Source organism: Typha latifolia, chromosome 8, assembly GCF_019914945.1.
Source record: "Typha latifolia isolate L0001 chromosome 8, TyphaL0001v2, whole genome shotgun sequence".
Lineage (NCBI taxonomy): Eukaryota > Viridiplantae > Streptophyta > Magnoliopsida > Poales > Typhaceae > Typha > Typha latifolia.
The window spans coordinates 798,170-814,806 of NC_133093.1; the positions used below are offsets into that span (position 1 = coordinate 798,170).

Here is a 16,637-nt window from a genome sequence, read left to right on the forward strand (position 1 = left end):
TTTATATGATAAAGTAATTTTGAGCATAAATACAAGGAGCTAAAATACATTTAACTCTTTTAAAAAAAAAAATAAAGTATAGTAAATAACAAAATCATATTAAGGGTTTATTTGAAAATTTCTTCTTTGAAAAAATTACATTTTATCCTATGGAGTTAGTTTTAAAAATTACATTACATTTTATCATAGTTTTATTATCTAAAATTTAATTGATATTATTTTCAATGCATAAAAGATGGATGGAAAAAATAATAATTTATATTAGGATATAACTATAAAACTATTAATGGTGCAGTGAATTTATGCCTAGTCATAGGGAGTGAAATGTAATTATTCTTTCTGTTTATTGAACTGTGTCTAGGCTAAAAATGAGGGGGCGATATGCAAATTATCTGAGTCGCAATATTTTTATCCGCAGAGGCAAATTCGTATGCGTAGGTTCTGAGAGGAAGTTCCAAGCGCGTACTTTTTCGGCTCACAGGTACACCCCTCGAGGAACCCGTTGGAGGAAGTGACCGGCACGTCACCCGGTCGATTTGGTGGCGCACCGTATACTCCCGGTAGGCCCCGCCAATTGGGAAAGGGGCATTGTGGTCACAACCGGCCCTATAAATATCACCCCGATAGCCAAATGCTTCGCTCTCTCCCACCTCGAGCACCGGATTCCACCTCTCCCTCGTCTTCCTCTCCCCCTCCACTACCATTATAACCTCCGCCTTCTCCATTCCCAGGGTTTCTTCTTTCGATCTCTCGTCTCTTAATCTAGGGTTTTGGCTCCGGTGGCGCGAGCGTGATGGCGATTAGCCTCGAGGAGATCAAGAACGAGACCGTTGATCTGGTGAGAGACGCAGACGCCTCGCTCGTTCTCGAATTTTTTTTTTCATTTCTTTTTCCCTCTGATATGATCAGATCGGTCTCCTCGTATTTAATCCGTTTTTTCAACTATTTTTCTCTTATATTTGTAGGTTTTTTTTTTGTCGTATTAATGGATATGATTATTTTTTTCTTCTTTTAAATTTGAGTTTTACTGTCTTCTTCCTCTATTTACTGTATAGAGAGATTGCGAGTACTTCTGTTGTACTCCGCCGTCCCTGCAATCCTCTTCCCTTCTTCTTGGGTTCTTCGCCATACAAAGATAACGAAGCAAAAATTACAAAAGAAACCCTCGAAAAGAATCTTTATTTGCTCTCTACGGTTAGAAACTTCTTTTTTTTTCGATTATTGCGATTTTGGGGGGTCACGGTTAATTTTAATATTTTTGAAAACTTTTTTTTTGGGTTAATTTTCGCTTTTTTGCTTGCCCCTGTTGATTCACGTGTTGGGATGACGACATCTTGCCAAACCTCGTCACGAGAAATAGGAGTCTTGGTTTCGCTTGTGAAGTTGTCTCTTTTCCACAAAAAAAAAAAAAGTTGCCTCTTTTAGTTGCTGTTCTTTTGTGGTTCCACTAATGGAAGAAGTTGTTCTTGCTCATGGGTGTTGAGTTGTCTTGTGTTGTTGTTGTCTCAGGAACGGATTCCGGTAGAGGAGGTGTTCGAGCAGCTGAAATGTACCAAAGAAGGTCTCACTTCCGACGAAGGAGCCAATCGGCTTCAAATCTTCGGGCCCAACAAGTTAGAAGAGAAGAAGGTTTTTTTTCCAAAGCGAATCCTTTTTTATCCTTCTTCCTCCTCCTTGATTTATATCATGGCCTTGTACTAAAGAATGATTTTTTTTTTTTTTTTTGGGTGGGGGCAATAACAGGAGAGCAAAATTCTCAAGTTCTTGGGGTTTATGTGGAACCCCCTCTCGTGGGTCATGGAAATGGCCGCCATCATGGCTATTGCCCTGGCCAATGGTGACGGGAAGCCTCCGGATTGGCAAGACTTTGTGGGTATCGTCGTTCTCTTGGTGATCAACTCCACCATCAGTTTCATTGAAGAGAACAACGCTGGTAATGCAGCTGCTGCTCTCATGGCTGGTCTTGCGCCAAAAACGAAGGTGTGAAATGTTTTTCAGAAAATTTGATATTTTTTGCAGCCTTTTTTGTTATGTTTTGTATGCTTATCTGCATAATTTTATCATTCTAGGTGCTCAGAGATGGGCGCTGGACCGAACAGGACGCGTCTATTCTGGTGCCTGGAGATATAATCAGCATCAAACTTGGAGATATTGTTCCTGCTGATGCCAGACTTCTTGAGGGAGATCCCCTGAAGATTGACCAGTCTGCTTTGACTGGAGAATCCCTTCCCGTCACGAAGAATCCAGGAGACGAGGTCTTCTCTGGTTCAACCTGCAAGCAGGGTGAGATCGAGGCTGTTGTTATCGCCACCGGTGTTCATACCTTCTTCGGGAAGGCTGCCCATCTTGTGGACAGCACTAACCAAGTTGGGCACTTTCAGAAGGTTCTCACAGCCATCGGTAATTTCTGTATCTGCTCCATAGCTGTTGGGATCGTCGTGGAGCTCATCGTCATGTACCCGATCCAACATCGTAAATACAGGGACGGTATTGACAATCTTCTGGTCCTCTTGATTGGAGGAATACCAATTGCTATGCCGACGGTGTTGTCGGTGACCATGGCTATTGGGTCACACAGGCTATCTGAACAAGGTGCTATCACTAAGAGAATGACTGCCATAGAGGAAATGGCTGGGATGGATGTTCTATGCAGTGACAAGACAGGGACGCTTACTCTTAACAAGTTGAGTGTTGACAAAAACCTTATCGAGGTTTTTGTGAAGGGAGTGGATAAGGAGTATGTGATCTTATTGGCTGCAAGAGCTTCAAGAACTGAGAATCAGGATGCCATTGATGCTGCCATGGTTGGAATGCTCGCAGACCCAAAAGAGGTATTGATTGCCTTGCGTATATATTTCTGTGCAATTTTTTTTTTGTTCCTATTTGTTGGTCAATTATCACAAGTATTATTCATTTTTACACCTATTCTGTAGGCAAGAGCTGGTATCACGGAGGTGCATTTCCTCCCCTTCAACCCTGTTGACAAGAGAACTGCTCTTACCTACGTTGATGCCAGTGGCAATTGGCATCGTGCAAGTAAAGGCGCTCCTGAGCAGGTCCAACTTTTCCCTTGTATCTGATCAATGGATTTATTTTTATTTTATTGTTTCCATTTTTCTTAGTTTTGGACGCTTATAGTTTCTTGATCATTTGGTTCATGGGAATAGATTTTGAACCTCTGCAACTGCAAGGAAGATGTAAGGCAGAAGGTTCATTCTGTGATTGACAAGTTCGCTGAACGCGGTCTTCGATCTTTGGCCGTTGGTAGACAGGTTTGACTTTGATCTTTCCCATTTATTTTGTTCCTATTGTTGTTTCTATTCCTCATGTAAGCATGTGAATTGTCCTACAGGAAGTCCCAGAAAGAACCAAGGAGAGTGCAGGTGGGCCGTGGCAGTTTGTTGGTTTGTTGCCTCTGTTCGATCCCCCAAGACATGACAGTGCCGAAACCATTCGGAGAGCTCTCAACCTTGGTGTTAATGTGAAGATGATTACTGGTAATTTTCCGGGCTTCTCATTTTTAAACTAATACTACCTCTTTCGGTAGTCTATTCACTGAGTATTGATCCATTCAGGCGATCAACTTGCTATTGCTAAGGAGACTGGGCGAAGGCTTGGAATGGGAACAAACATGTACCCATCGTCCTCGTTACTTGGCCAACATAAGGATGCATCAATTGCTGCTCTTCCTGTAGATGAATTGATTGAGAAGGCTGATGGATTTGCTGGCGTATTTCCAGGTAAGCTTGCTCTGCATATAGGCACATACATGCAATAACTTCTCTCGTACCATTTCAAAGTTCTTATTGCCTATGTAATGGGAAAACATCTTTCTGTGGAGCAGAACACAAGTATGAAATTGTGAAGAAGTTACAGGAGAGGAAGCATATATGTGGAATGACAGGAGATGGTGTCAATGATGCCCCTGCTTTGAAGAAGGCTGACATTGGAATTGCTGTTGCTGATGCCACAGATGCAGCTAGAAGTGCTTCAGACATAGTCCTTACTGAGCCTGGGCTTAGTGTCATCATTAGTGCTGTTCTTACCAGCAGAGCCATTTTCCAGAGGATGAAAAACTACACGGTAAGAAGTTCTTGACTTTTTGTTGTTTAAGTCAGGTTTCATTAAGTTGTTCTAACATTGCCTTCTCATCTCTCTCTGTCTCTGTAGATTTATGCTGTCTCCATCACCATCCGTATTGTCGTAAGTACTTAAGCAAGAGCTCTTGGAAGTAATTGTGTCTTTTTATGATCTAACATGGCCATCCCCATCTTAATTTTGTTTATTTGGTTTAGTTATGGTTTCCTTTTTTTATATATAGCTCGGTTTCATGCTTATCGCATTGATATGGAAGTTTGACTTCTCCCCCTTCATGGTTTTGATCATTGCCATTCTAAATGATGGTAAGTATAGATACTAAACACTTAATCGTTTTTCTCATTCCGTTCTATATATTCTGTCTTTTGTCCTGCGTATTTCTCTGAGGCTGAATTCACTATTTTTTATTGTCAAATTTCAGGTACGATTATGACAATTTCAAAAGATCGTGTCAAGCCATCTCCAATGCCTGATAGTTGGAAACTGAAAGAGATATTTGTCACTGGTGTTGTGTTTGGCAGCTATTTGGCTTTGATGACTGTCATCTTTTTCTGGGCTATGCATGATACTGACTTCTTCTCGGTAAAGCATTTCTCAATCTATTCTTGTCTATTTAAGACCTCATCCATGATAAGAATTTCTTATTAGTTTTAAGTCTTGTATTTCGTTATAATTTAGTTGAATTTTGGAACTGAATGCCATCTAATGATTTTTTTTTTCTTTCTCATTTGTGCAGGACAAGTTTAAAGTTAGATCATTGAGGCTCAGCGATGATGAAATGATGTCTGCTCTATACCTGCAAGTTAGTATCATTAGTCAGGCTCTCATATTCGTCACTCGATCTCGCAGCTGGTCCTTTATCGAACGCCCTGGACTTCTGCTAGTCAGTGCGTTTATCATTGCTCAGCTTGTAAGATCCTCCATCCTCTAGCTCTTTTATTGGAACAAAGAGCTTTTAATCTCAGCAAGAGCTTTAAGCCGAGTCATTAAAATGTTGCTTCCTGTTAGCTAGAATTTGTTTCAGGAAGAGTGCATCACATACATATTTCATGAACCTGTGTTTCTTATATAGCTAACTCGATCTTTCATGTAGAACTAAATGGCATGTATCATTCCTTGGCAGGTGGCAACTGTCATAGCTGTATATGCTGATTGGGGCTTCGCACGGATTAAAGGTATAGGTTGGGGATGGGCTGGAGTTATTTGGCTGTACAGCGTTGTTTTCTTCTTTCCTCTTGACTGGTTCAAATTCGCCATTCGCTACGCCTTAAGTGGAAAGGCTTGGGATAATTTACTTGAGAATAAGGTATATAATCCTAATCCTCTAGCATCACTTGATACTTGATAGATGGTCCTCGTCCATTTGAGGTTCTTTTAGCATCTGCTTTTTAAATTGTGTTTGGAATCCTATTCTTTTCTCCAACTTTTTTATTAAAAAAAAAACTAAGCTTGCTTTCCTCTTTACAGACTGCCTTCACTACCAAAAAGGATTATGGTAGAGAAGAAAGGGAGGCTCAATGGGCTATGGCACAGAGAACTCTTCATGGACTCCAACCCCCTGAAACCGCCAACCTCTTCAATGAAAAAAGCAGCTACCGAGAACTTTCCGAGATTGCAGAGCAGGCTAAGAGAAGGGCCGAAGTTGCAAGGTATGTTATCTTTAAGATATATCATCAACTTCTTGATCCAAACAACACTATAATTTGCCTAGGAAACAAACTAATGACATCCAAAGCATTCAGATTTCAAAATTTAAACAAACACATCAAGACTTTAATCTTGTGCTTCATATTATAGGCTCCGAGAGCTTCACACTCTGAAGGGTCATGTGGAATCAGTAGTTAAGCTGAAAGGACTCGACATCGACACAATCCAGCAGCATTACACTGTGTAACCAACCACTATATACTGGTCTGGATAAATGAGTATGAAGGGCAAAGATAGATGCATATTAGTGCATGAGATGGAACAGAAGACCTTTCTGCCTTTTTAACGCTAGTACAGAGTCTTCTAGGCCTACTTTTCTGCATTAATACTTGTACTCTTGTTTCTTTTTTTTTTGTTTTTCTACCCTAAATTCTGCGATTAAGCTGCGGGAATAGTTTCTCTCCTTGCAAGGTGCTGATAGATGGAAATAATGGAATGTTACTTCTTCAAAATCAATTGATGCTCTCTCTAAGTTCTCTTTGCTCGTTACAATGTCTGCAAGATGTAAGCTATAAGCTAATTTCCTTCCATCCATGTTCATCCATAGATTTACAGAGTAATTGGCAATGCTTGGAACTTATTCCTTTTGCAGTTGCTCTTTGCTTGTACAATGCCCTAAAGATGCATTAATATTCACCACTTGTGAAATTCTACATGTCAACTGGTACCTTTGTTTTATTTTCTGAAGTCCTATGTGTCGTGGCTAAGATCTTTTGAAGCCTTGCACTTTGGAGACCTTCGATTGGTAAATCTTAGGTTGTACGTATCAGTATGAGCTTCATAGAAGAGGAGTCAGATATCTAGTAAGACTCCTATTGATCCAATATTATTGCAACACTCAAAAAAGATCGCAAGGAAATAAATAATCGAGCATCTCTACCCAAGAGGAATTGGCCTGAAGATTATAAGTGTTTACTGTGGCAATTCATCTTTTCTTTTGAAGTGCCACAACATGAAGAAAGTGCTGCTGGCCTGGGCTAGTCGCTAGAGTTTGTTGGAGTAGCTTTAAAACTCCAAAGTCCCTCAGTGATATTTGGATTACTGGCAGAAGCAGGTAAATGACTCGGGAAAATAAACTTTCTCAGCCAAATGTGCAGCTTTGCCCTGAGGATTTAATTCATCGGAATTAATTCTATGTTTGTATGCTGGACAGAGGCCAAAAGTGTTGAGGCTCAGCAGAGAGCCAAGCTGCTGAAGAAGGGATCCAGTTAGCTGATAGCGGTTGGAGGGATCCATTTTTTCTCTTTGTTATCTCTATGTTTTGGTTGTCTATATGATCGTAGAAGTTTTGCCTTTTGATACTTTTCTGTGATACTGTTAATATTTTGGTTGGATTGCTAGTTTGGTGGCTGTTAGAACTTTATTAAAATGCTGCTAGTATTGTTAGGATTAGATGTATGCTCTGAAACTTTTATACTTGCTGCTATCAGTGGATAGAGCAGGGTGTATGCTGATGATTGAAATATTATTCAACAAAAGAATTTAAAAGAAAATTGGTAAACGGGCATAAGCTCATTTATTCTATCCTTGTTTTTCTTATTCTACAATCAAATGGTAGATATGCAAATACCCAACTCAGCAGAAGACTAGTGTGTCTAGTAAGACAGGTTTCCAGCCAATGGACATAAATTTGAGTGGACTAGTAATTCTATCATCCTCTTCATAGATCATCATTATGCATACATCTTTTTTCCTTTCTTTCTTGTGGCTACTTTAATCATTTCTCATATGAAAGAGAAAGAAAAGAAGAGAAAGAAGAGTATGTACATACACAAACAAAAGTGGTATATGTCTTTTGACATTTATTTTTAGACTTGGAGAGGCAAAGTATCATTCCTTACATATCCCAAAGAAAAGAATTCAACATCCTTCTTGCCTTCTGAATCTTCTCCTCTTTTTCCCCACCTTTCTTTTGGTAGAAGATGCAAAGAGAAGATAAAGACAGTGAAAGCTGAAGAAACTTTGGATATTCCTGAACTTAAGACTTAATAACCATGAGCTGAACTCATTGGACTTATAATATAAGCAACTATATAAGATTTCTGGTGAAATAATGATTTGGTCAGTTGATTCTAACAAAAGAAAAGAGAAAGGGGAAAAAAAAAGAGAGGAAAAGTTTAGCATAGCTTCCTACTTCTGAAGATGAATGGTATATTTTATTTTGTACCCTTTGGGATTTGGTATATACTGGTACCTTTACTTCTATAGAGTTTTAGAGAATAAGAAAGAGATACTTTTTCTTCTTCTTCTTCTTCTTCTTCTTTCCTTTGGATATCTTGGTCCAAGATTCTAGCATATAAAGCTGGATGTGATCTAAACAGTACTCTTGGTATCACATATTAGCATTTCCAGGCCTTCTTAACTAGCTCTCAGTCTTGGGCCTTGAAATTAAAAGGACAAACCAATCTTGGGTTTGGCCCAATAGGGGACAATGATGTATCTTGTTAAAGTATAAAATATAAAGATTAACCATTTAAGGGCTCGTTTGGTTGCTTGATAAATAAAATTGGGATAGAGATAAAATAGGTGTTTATCTTTTGTGTGTGTTGGTGTTTGGTTAGAAAGATAAATACAATAATGTATTATTAGATAAAGTAAATGGTAAGAATAATATTTGATTGTGATAATCGGGAGAAGTGATAAAAATAATCAAAATAACTTTTATATTGCCCTTTTCTTGATTTAAATGTAAATATGTATATATTCTTATTTTTAATACTATGACTATATTATTTTTTATTCATGATTATTTTTAGAATTCATGCAAAAATAATAATTTGACTGTATTCACCATTATCTAAAAAATATAGATATCATTACAAATAGCGTTATTTTCACTACATACATTTTTATAAAAAGTTTAAGTATATTATAGTCATGCAGTATTATGGATCTAACTTTCAAAATGTAGCACAATTCATCATCATAAATAGTACATAAATAAATATGAAATATAGAAACCACAATTCTTTAACAACCTAAGATTTTTGGATAATTTGTAAGTTAATATATTCATGCCCTTTGTCCAGGCTTCTTTGTTTCGTCTTGCATTATCTTCACTTCACTTGGCAAAATAAAGTTAGGTTATTACTATGACTGGAAAAATAATGACAAGATTTAACATATATCTTGCCAATTTTATGGAAGGAATATAAACTTAATTAATTGTAAGGACAATGCCACGACTTCTAGTTAGGCTTGATCAATTGAGCAAATAGATTTGGGCTCTGGAGAATTGCAATTAAAAGAGGATCACCTAATTACAAGCATAGAGAAGTTATACTTAGTTTTCGTTGGTGGTTTGGTTGTAACTTGCAGGGTGTGAGATGATACTATTTCTCACTGTTTTTTTGGTTATATACATGGGCATTGTAAATATATTTTCTTGTAGTGCTAGGTTTTGTCTTTTTGTAATGAAACTAAGCTTTCTTGGGCTTTTCTCAACAGAAAAAAAAAAAAAAAAACATATAGAACAGTTGCCCAAATTAATTTTTTAGAATGGATCTTGTCTTGGGAATGATGCTTGTCTTTGCCATCTACCATCTGAGCAAATTAGATTCATTTCACGTTAAAAAACGCTGTCATAATATAAAATATAATGCGTTAACTTGGTATTAGATGGAAAGTTGGAAGTTTGAATCCTACCAAGCCTATTTATTTATTATTCAAGATAGAAAATCTAAACCCATATCTAAGTCAACTCTCAACTCTAGAAACTTTGGAAAATGTTAAAGTATAAAATATGAAAATCACAATGGACTTTCAAGAGTAGGAATTCATCACAAGAGTAAGAGTCATGAAAGAACATTAATTGCAGTCCTTCAGTTAGTTTCAGCAGGGGTACTTCTACTGTTGAAACACTATTGATGCACATGCACTTGCATGCATTATAATTCTCCAGTGCTCCTCTTCCTGGCTAACCTCCAAATCCACTCAGTGAACAAAAGCCACCACACAAAACAAGATAAAAGATCTTCACTGATGTCAAACAAATCCTAGAGACCCCAAATTAAACAACTACTCATTTTAGTTTCTTGCTATCAAGTTCTGCCAAGTTACTGTAGCAATTTAGTTGCCATGACAATCTTATGTTTATATCTGTTTTATATTTAGGGATAGAGAGTCCCCTAACAATCTCTTAGCCTCTAAAAAAAAGTTATCTAATATTGTCGATTTAGGCTTTTGAGTTAACTGATCATCTACTGCAATATCAGAGTTAGTTTTTGTTTTTTTGTTTTTTGTTTTCAGAGATCATAAATTCAACCAATCATTCACTGGAACCCCCCAAAGTTTTGAGTTATGACACCATTGACATCCACCTCATCTCTTGTCATCTTGTGCATGGGGTGGCATGTCCTCAAGTTAAGGATGTGGGACTTCCTCTCTTAAGGTACTTGTGTGCAATTCTGAAACCACAAGAGCATAAAGGCCTAAGTTATATATAGATGGGTGTGGGAAATGATATAATTGTACTACAACTATGCAATAACCCTTCTAATCCAACCAAAGTTGTGATATTGGTGCAAAAATTAAAACAAAGGTGAAATGTTTGAAATTGGTATGAGAAAGAGATGTGGGATTATGATTGAGGAGATCAGGCTACTGGGAGTTGGACTCTTGTGATAACATTTATACAATTATAGCACATGGTAGCGTGGGGACTTAACTTTTTGGTGGTTGTGGTAGAGCTAAAGATTGCATGTGCATTCATGTGCTTCACTAGCACTATTTCTTTATTTTCAATTCATATAAGAATAAATCTCAGTTTCGGTTTCGGTTTCGGTTTCGGTTTCGGTTTCGATTTCGGTTTCGGTTTCACTCTTGAAGTCTAAAAAGAATAAGAAGTTTTGGGTTTTGGTTTTGGTTTCAGTTTTAAGCTTTTTAACTCTTTGGCAAAACTTCAAACCATTATTAGTGATAACATTATATATATTTCTTAGGCCCCTCTTCTTTGTTTTCTATACTCATGGGCATGGCTTGCAGTAATATTATTTTCCATTCCATATATTGAGAGATTGAATGCGTCCAAAATCTTTTACCTCTCTCCCTTCAATTATTCAGCTTGTGGGCTGGCCTCCATATCTGGACCAACTGCATGCATGCAAGTGTAAGCCAGCCTTTTGGGATTTAATTGGTGAGGTCTTGACCATTCTGCCCTCCATCAATGCATGCCTTCTTCTTCCCCAACCCCCCTACCCTCTATGTGCTTAAATTGATGCCACCCTTCTCTTCTCTTTCCAAACACTTGGAAGCTCTCTGAAACATTGCAAAGGTAATTGAATCAAACCTTTCTCTTTCAATGTTATATATATATATATATATATATATATATATATATATATATATATATATTCCTTCACACCAATACTTGGAAGCTCTTGTTTGATATTGTAGAGAGCTACCTCATTCCTTGCTTGATGAAGGAGACGCAAGGAAACAAGCTAAATGATCACCTCAACTTATTCGAACCGAACGCCGGCTTTCTTCATGAGTACTTGACTTATCTCTTGCCAGCTCTTTCTAGAGTAACTGTCGTCAATTCATGTCGTCTGACCCAAGGCAAAGAGATCGAGAAGACGGTGCGGTTCGAAATCGACATGGCACTGGTACTATCCACAAGTGGGCAGAAATGGAGCAGTTGCCTGAAACACAAGCTTGAGCAAGGGATGAACCTAACAAAGAAACCTCATGATGCTCATGCATGCCAACCTACCACAACTCTAAGCAGTATCTCTGAGTTCTCTCCATTTCGACCTCGGCTTTCGAGGTTTCCAGTGTCTGCTAGGGCGACCAGGCCAAGTAGAAGCAGTGGAAGGAAGATAAGAAGGGAGGAGGAATTAGGTGATGTTGTGAGGAGTCTGAGGAGGATGTTGCCTGGTGGTAGTGAGATGGCTTTGAGTGAGCTGCTTGTTGAAGTGGAGAGCTATGTTGTTTGCTTAGAGTTGCAGGTGAACATCCTCAAGTTTCTAGTTGAGGGTTGAGACTTAGAGAGACAAAGAGTGAAAGAAGCCTTATTAATGCCATGGCCCAAGTTTGCAGCAATGCATTAATGATTCAATGATGCAATTTGTTAGGCTATTATAAGAAATGCAATTTGAAAATAATGGCATTTGATTATTTGAAGAACATATCTTATATCTGTTAATGGATAATTCTTGCTCCTACCCTTTTTCTAAACCAAAATATGTGAAGAAAAAATTATATAAAAAAATCATTTCCCTTCAAAAGAAAATAAATATTCAACGCTACTAAGTAAGTATAGTCCTCGTTAAAGAGATTCATATTATGCTAGCGTTTCTCCTAACTCTTGGGAGGATATTATAACCTTGGCTTTTTTACCTATTTTTAATAAGATATCAAAAAAATTATCACGAACAATTCTAATATTTATTATTGGATCTTTCCACACAAAAAAAAAAAAGACTAGGTAGATGTTTGTATGATTTAATGAAGAAAGAAAATTTTAAATTAGAGGTATGAAAAGATAAGGTGTAATATGAAATAAAAATATAATATGAGGGGTGAAATGGAAAAAAAACCACCTGAAAAAGACAAACTGCCTGACATTGGCTGATGGACAGCTGTCGCTTTATGGAAGGAAGTATATCTACTGGTAGAATCGGAAATATACTGTATCCCGTTGGATACCGTTGAAGTAATTTTCATAGTTTCTTCCTCATTGGACATCCTAGCCTTCAAAACCTTCGCACTATTTTTTTTTATTATATGGATTTCAACTCCAACCCTAAACAATATTGTGGAGAAATTATTTAGTGGCTTTACTCAATTCGGTTGATGGTTTGGGAGAACAGCTTGACAACGCAACCGCTTGGAGTAGGTCTCAGCGGCGTTTGGTTCGAAGCAATTGTTCGGCGACGCATATGGCCAGAAACCTAAACTTCGGGGGACCAAAAAAAAGAAAAAAAAGTCATATATTAAAAAATTTAATGTATCGATGCACTTATTTTACCTTTATTTTAGACGAAAAAAATTGATAATAAAATAGTCATTTGCTCGTTAACACACTTTAACGAGTAATAGTTTAAAGTTTTTAATATAATTATCATTTTATTATATAAGTAGCATAAATCTTTTCACTAATTATAATTTCACCTCTAGTATTATGTATCTTTATATAAGGTCAAGATTTTAAACCTAAAATGTTTATAAGGAAGATTCTGTAAAACCCCAGTAAACTTTATTTCTGGAATATATCATATGCTCTTTGATCAATGTAATTTGCTTAATGTAATGCTAATTAGGTCTCAACTCCCTCCAAAGTTTCCAACATTCCAAAGATGGAATCACAACTTTGCATACACCTTGTGTGGTCGCAGAATCAGTGGTTGTTCTGAAAAGAAGAACCTTAAATTATTCCCACAAGAAAGGGAATGAAAAAGAGAGATACAAAAAATTCCATCAATCACACAACAACAACAAAAACAACAACTCTTCTCTCCTGGTCTCCTCCTCCTCCTCCTCCTCCTTCTCCATCACATGAAGTCCACCTCAAACATGGTTTGCCTTAAGTGGAGGAGGTTGTTGCCATTAACTTGGTGGGTGGTGTTTTCTGAAGTGAAATGGCTTGCTTTGTTCTGGTACTCCTCTTGCTTCTCCAAGCTCACACTGGTGTTAGAGATGCTTGTAGTTGATTTGGTACTACTTGCAGCTTGTAATGTTAATGTTGATATATACAGATGCATTAGTATACAAGTAACTAGAAGGAGCTAACTAAAAGATGAAAAGAAATTAAAAAGATGGTAGATTTGAGTTATTACTACTAGTGTCTTTCGTGCATTTTGGATTCAATTTGCTCCTCTCTGAAGAGCTGGTGGCCGAGTTCTTGGTTTCTTGGGGCTTCCTCCTCCTGCGGTTGTGGTCTGCTAGGCGTTTCCTGCAGCTCCTCTTGGCCTCGTCAAACTCGGCCAACACATGAAACCTGGATTAAAGCTTAAGCTGATAGATAGAGAACGGTGGTTTTAATCTTTTTATATTCTAACGCCAGATAGGCCTAGCAAAATTCGAACTCTATGGATGTCTTTAATGGATGTTAGAAGAGGAAAATGGGGAAAGATCTGCATCATAAAAAGCCCAAAGGGCAGCTAGGAGGAAAAGAGATGAGGAATAATATTATGTACACAAAGTCACTGTTAAACAAAACATAGGGAAGGTGGAAAGGCAGGGTTTAAAAGACAAAAAGGAAAGAAAGAAAGAAAGAAAGAAAGAAAGAAAGAAACATTGGGTTGGTGGTCGAAGTGTCTGTCAGGTGTTCTCCAATCTCCATACTCAAAAGTATAAGAAGACAAAAGCAAAAATGTACTATTAACCTGATCCTGTTTCAGGGACAAGAAGACTTCAATTCCTTTTGATCACTTCAAAAGAACATTTCTAATGCTTGGAAGAAGAAGAAGAAGAAGAAGAAGAAGAAGAAGGAGAAGGAGAAGAAGAAGAAGAAGAAGAAGAAGGAAGAAGAAGAAGAAGAAGAAGAAGAAGAAAAGATTGAACTTTTTGTCTATTCCTCACATAAAATACCAAGTTGGATGAACACCGAGAATTGCAGCGGCACCGAAGATGTGATCCTTTTTTAAAAGGTGGATTAAAGTTACCTGCTGCATTGCTGGCAGAACCTCTGCTGCAGCCCGGCGGCGGCGACAACGGCGGCCTTGGAGTGGAACTCGCACACCTTGTGGCGGCGGTGGTAGTGCTTCGCGCCGGAGAGGTCGGCGCCACATCCCTCGGCCTGGCACCGCGGCGGGGAGTAGAACCCCCTCGACCTCGCGAACAGCCGGTCGACGGCGAGGGCGTCGGCCGACGAGAAGTAGGTCCGGTGGCCCAAGTTGAGCCCAATTCCCCCGCCACCGCCGGCGTCCTCTTGCTTGATCAATCCCAGTGGACAATCCGGCAACTGGTGGGAGTAGAATGGGGAGGCGGTCATGGGCAGAAGCGAGTGTGGGCATTCGAGAAATGGTGCGTTTGGGAAGAGCAACGGGTTGTGGGTCTGGAAGGAGGGAGAAGGATAAGGATTAGGATTAGGATTGGTGGATTCCCAATCCCAAAGTTGATGCTTTTGGTGGTGGTTGTTGTTGTTGTTGGTGGTGGTGTTGTTGTTGTTGGTGTTGTTGGGTTCCAACCCAACAAAGGACATCATCATGGAAGGGACAAAGGCAGCAGCATCACTGCTGGAGTTTGATGATCTGTTCATCATCTTCCCATCAACAAGTGAGCAAGTTTGTTTCTTTTCTTGTGTTGGGTTAGAAGGAGTAGGAGGGATGGAGAAGGAGAAGGATGTAATAAAGTTGAGAGAAAGAGAGGTTTGGTCTTTGTTGTGTTGCTATTACTGCTGCTGTCTGTTGTAAGGGAAGGCAAAGGCAAAGGCAAAGGCAAAGGGAAAGGGAAAGGGAAAGGGAAAGGGAAAGGGCAAAAGGCAGAGAGAGGCAAAGGCAAAGGCAGAGGCAGAGGCAAAGCCAAAGGCTTTGGTCTTTTATTGATGGGATTGTGAAAGGGATGGAAGAAGGAAGGCATTGGAATTTCTTACAATGGAACAGGAGCAGTGGTTCCGTTGGTCAGAGACAAAAAGAGGAAGTCATCAAACAATCAATTTAAAATTTCTTTTCCTTCTTCTTCTTCTTCTTATTATTATTATTCTTTTGTTTTCATTTGTCCTCCTACATTAATTAAACTAGTTTGCCATTGCCAATTTGAAACTCCACCCCTATGGTAAAGTGTTGATTGGCTAGCTTAAATTATCTTGTTTCTTTCTGCTATCTTGGCTTTTTCTGAATGTCAGAAGGCTGATAGCGATGGATGTACGATGTAGACAGAGAAAGGCTTCTCTTTTATTTTTTATCCTCATATTTATTTATATATTATGCTGCTCACAAGCACCTCTAGCTACCCTCTATAGGTGAGTTTACTTTTCATATCCAAAAATTTTGATTTGGACTAAACTTTTGACCGGATTCTATAGAAATATTCAAATAATACATATGTTTTTTATTAATTCATTTTCATGTAACACTGTTACATGATTTCTGTATCTCTACTAATTATGATCTAGACTCATAATTATAGGATATTATTATTTAACCATCTTTCTTGTGATCACCATAGCTGGTGAGTAGAAGAACCATGCACATCCCATGCAGGTGTTTGAGAATGGGAATGCTTTCCTGAATGCTGACTGAAGTACTGAGCCTTGCTACCCTTTTTATCATAACATGAGGGAAGTAAAAGGTGCATCTCATTTGAGACATTCTCCTTGCTACAAAGAAATTGCTTGAGTACTGTAAGTCTTCTACAATGCCAAGCAAGCCTTAGAGTAGCAAACTAATGGCATCTTCTACATTTTTGGTCTCTTTTATACACAAGTTAGAATTATAAGAGGGTCATGTGACGACCTGAATTTCGGCTTAATGGCAAATTATAAGTTGTGTTTTTCATTGGTGAGGAAGGAAGAGTGCAATGATTTCAACCACTCTGTGAAAGCAACAAAAGATTGTTAGGAAAGTGAATCCAAAAGAGTTCCAATTACTGTAGAGAGCCAAGGGACGACTGCCTCTGTCTGTCTCTAGCCATTTGATGTAATGCCTGAGAGAACCCAGAGTTCTCTTCCAACGCTAGTAGTAGTAGTAGTAGTAGTAGTGGGCTCACAGGCAGTAGGGTTGTCACATGATATATAGAGAATAGAGATCCCATAGACTTGAATTCCTGTGACTCTGATAGAAGACTTACATAGAAAGCTAACTCTCTGGACATCCATCCATCCAGACTCCAGAGCCTTTGGATGGATGTGCAATGTTTGTCGTTTCTATATTGATGGCCTTTTATTGTTG

At 38.4% G+C, this 16,637-nt stretch overlaps 2 protein-coding genes and 1 long non-coding RNA gene across 3 annotated transcripts; 2 read left to right on the top strand and 1 right to left on the bottom strand.

Annotated features, from left to right (window-relative positions):
- The first annotated feature begins 638 nt into the window (after positions 1-638).
- Positions 639-6,289, top strand: LOC140793784 (plasma membrane ATPase 4). Its single transcript, XM_073145478.1, has 16 exons — positions 639-838; positions 1,510-1,629; positions 1,744-1,980; positions 2,070-2,831; positions 2,934-3,056; positions 3,168-3,272; positions 3,353-3,497; positions 3,576-3,740; positions 3,845-4,083; positions 4,171-4,203; positions 4,322-4,403; positions 4,520-4,680; positions 4,835-5,008; positions 5,222-5,404; positions 5,566-5,747; positions 5,896-6,289. The coding sequence occupies exons 1-16, from the start codon at positions 794-796 to the stop codon at positions 5,990-5,992; spliced, it is 2,853 nt and encodes a 950-aa protein (XP_073001579.1). The 5' UTR covers positions 639-793; the 3' UTR covers positions 5,993-6,289.
- Positions 6,290-10,718: 4,429 nt separating this feature from the next.
- Positions 10,719-11,933, top strand: LOC140793361 (uncharacterized). Its single transcript, XR_012109940.1, has 2 exons — positions 10,719-11,077; positions 11,200-11,933. It is a non-coding gene; the product is annotated as an uncharacterized lncRNA (long non-coding RNA).
- A 1,130-nt stretch (positions 11,934-13,063) lies between these two features.
- Positions 13,064-15,162, bottom strand: LOC140794513 (uncharacterized). Its single transcript, XM_073146602.1, has 3 exons — positions 14,412-15,162; positions 13,584-13,744; positions 13,064-13,474 (listed from the first exon to the last, which is right to left on the bottom strand). The coding sequence occupies exons 1-3, from the start codon at positions 15,008-15,010 to the stop codon at positions 13,299-13,301; spliced, it is 936 nt and encodes a 311-aa protein (XP_073002703.1). The 5' UTR covers positions 15,011-15,162; the 3' UTR covers positions 13,064-13,298.
- Between the last annotated feature and the right edge of the window lie 1,475 nt (positions 15,163-16,637).

What these genes read in the sequence shown, in the direction of transcription:
- LOC140793784 (XM_073145478.1), top strand. Translation starts at nt 794, where the DNA reads ATGGCGATTAGCCTCGAGGAGATCAAGAACGAGACCGTTGATCTG. An exon ending in ACAAGTTAGAAGAGAAGAAG is followed by an intron (nt 1,630 to 1,743) that starts GTTTTTTTTCCA and finishes GGGCAATAACAG; the next exon opens with GAGAGCAAAATTCTCAAGTT. An exon ending in ATGATACTGACTTCTTCTCG is followed by an intron (nt 4,681 to 4,834) that starts GTAAAGCATTTC and finishes TCATTTGTGCAG; the next exon opens with GACAAGTTTAAAGTTAGATC.
- LOC140794513 (XM_073146602.1), bottom strand. Translation starts at nt 15,010, where the DNA reads ATGATGAACAGATCATCAAACTCCAGCAGTGATGCTGCTGCCTTTGTC. An exon ending in TTCTGCCAGCAATGCAGCAG is followed by an intron (nt 13,745 to 14,411) that starts GTAACTTTAATC and finishes GCTTTAATCCAG; the next exon opens with GTTTCATGTGTTGGCCGAGT. An exon ending in ATGCACGAAAGACACTAGTA is followed by an intron (nt 13,475 to 13,583) that starts GTAATAACTCAA and finishes TAACATTACAAG; the next exon opens with CTGCAAGTAGTACCAAATCA.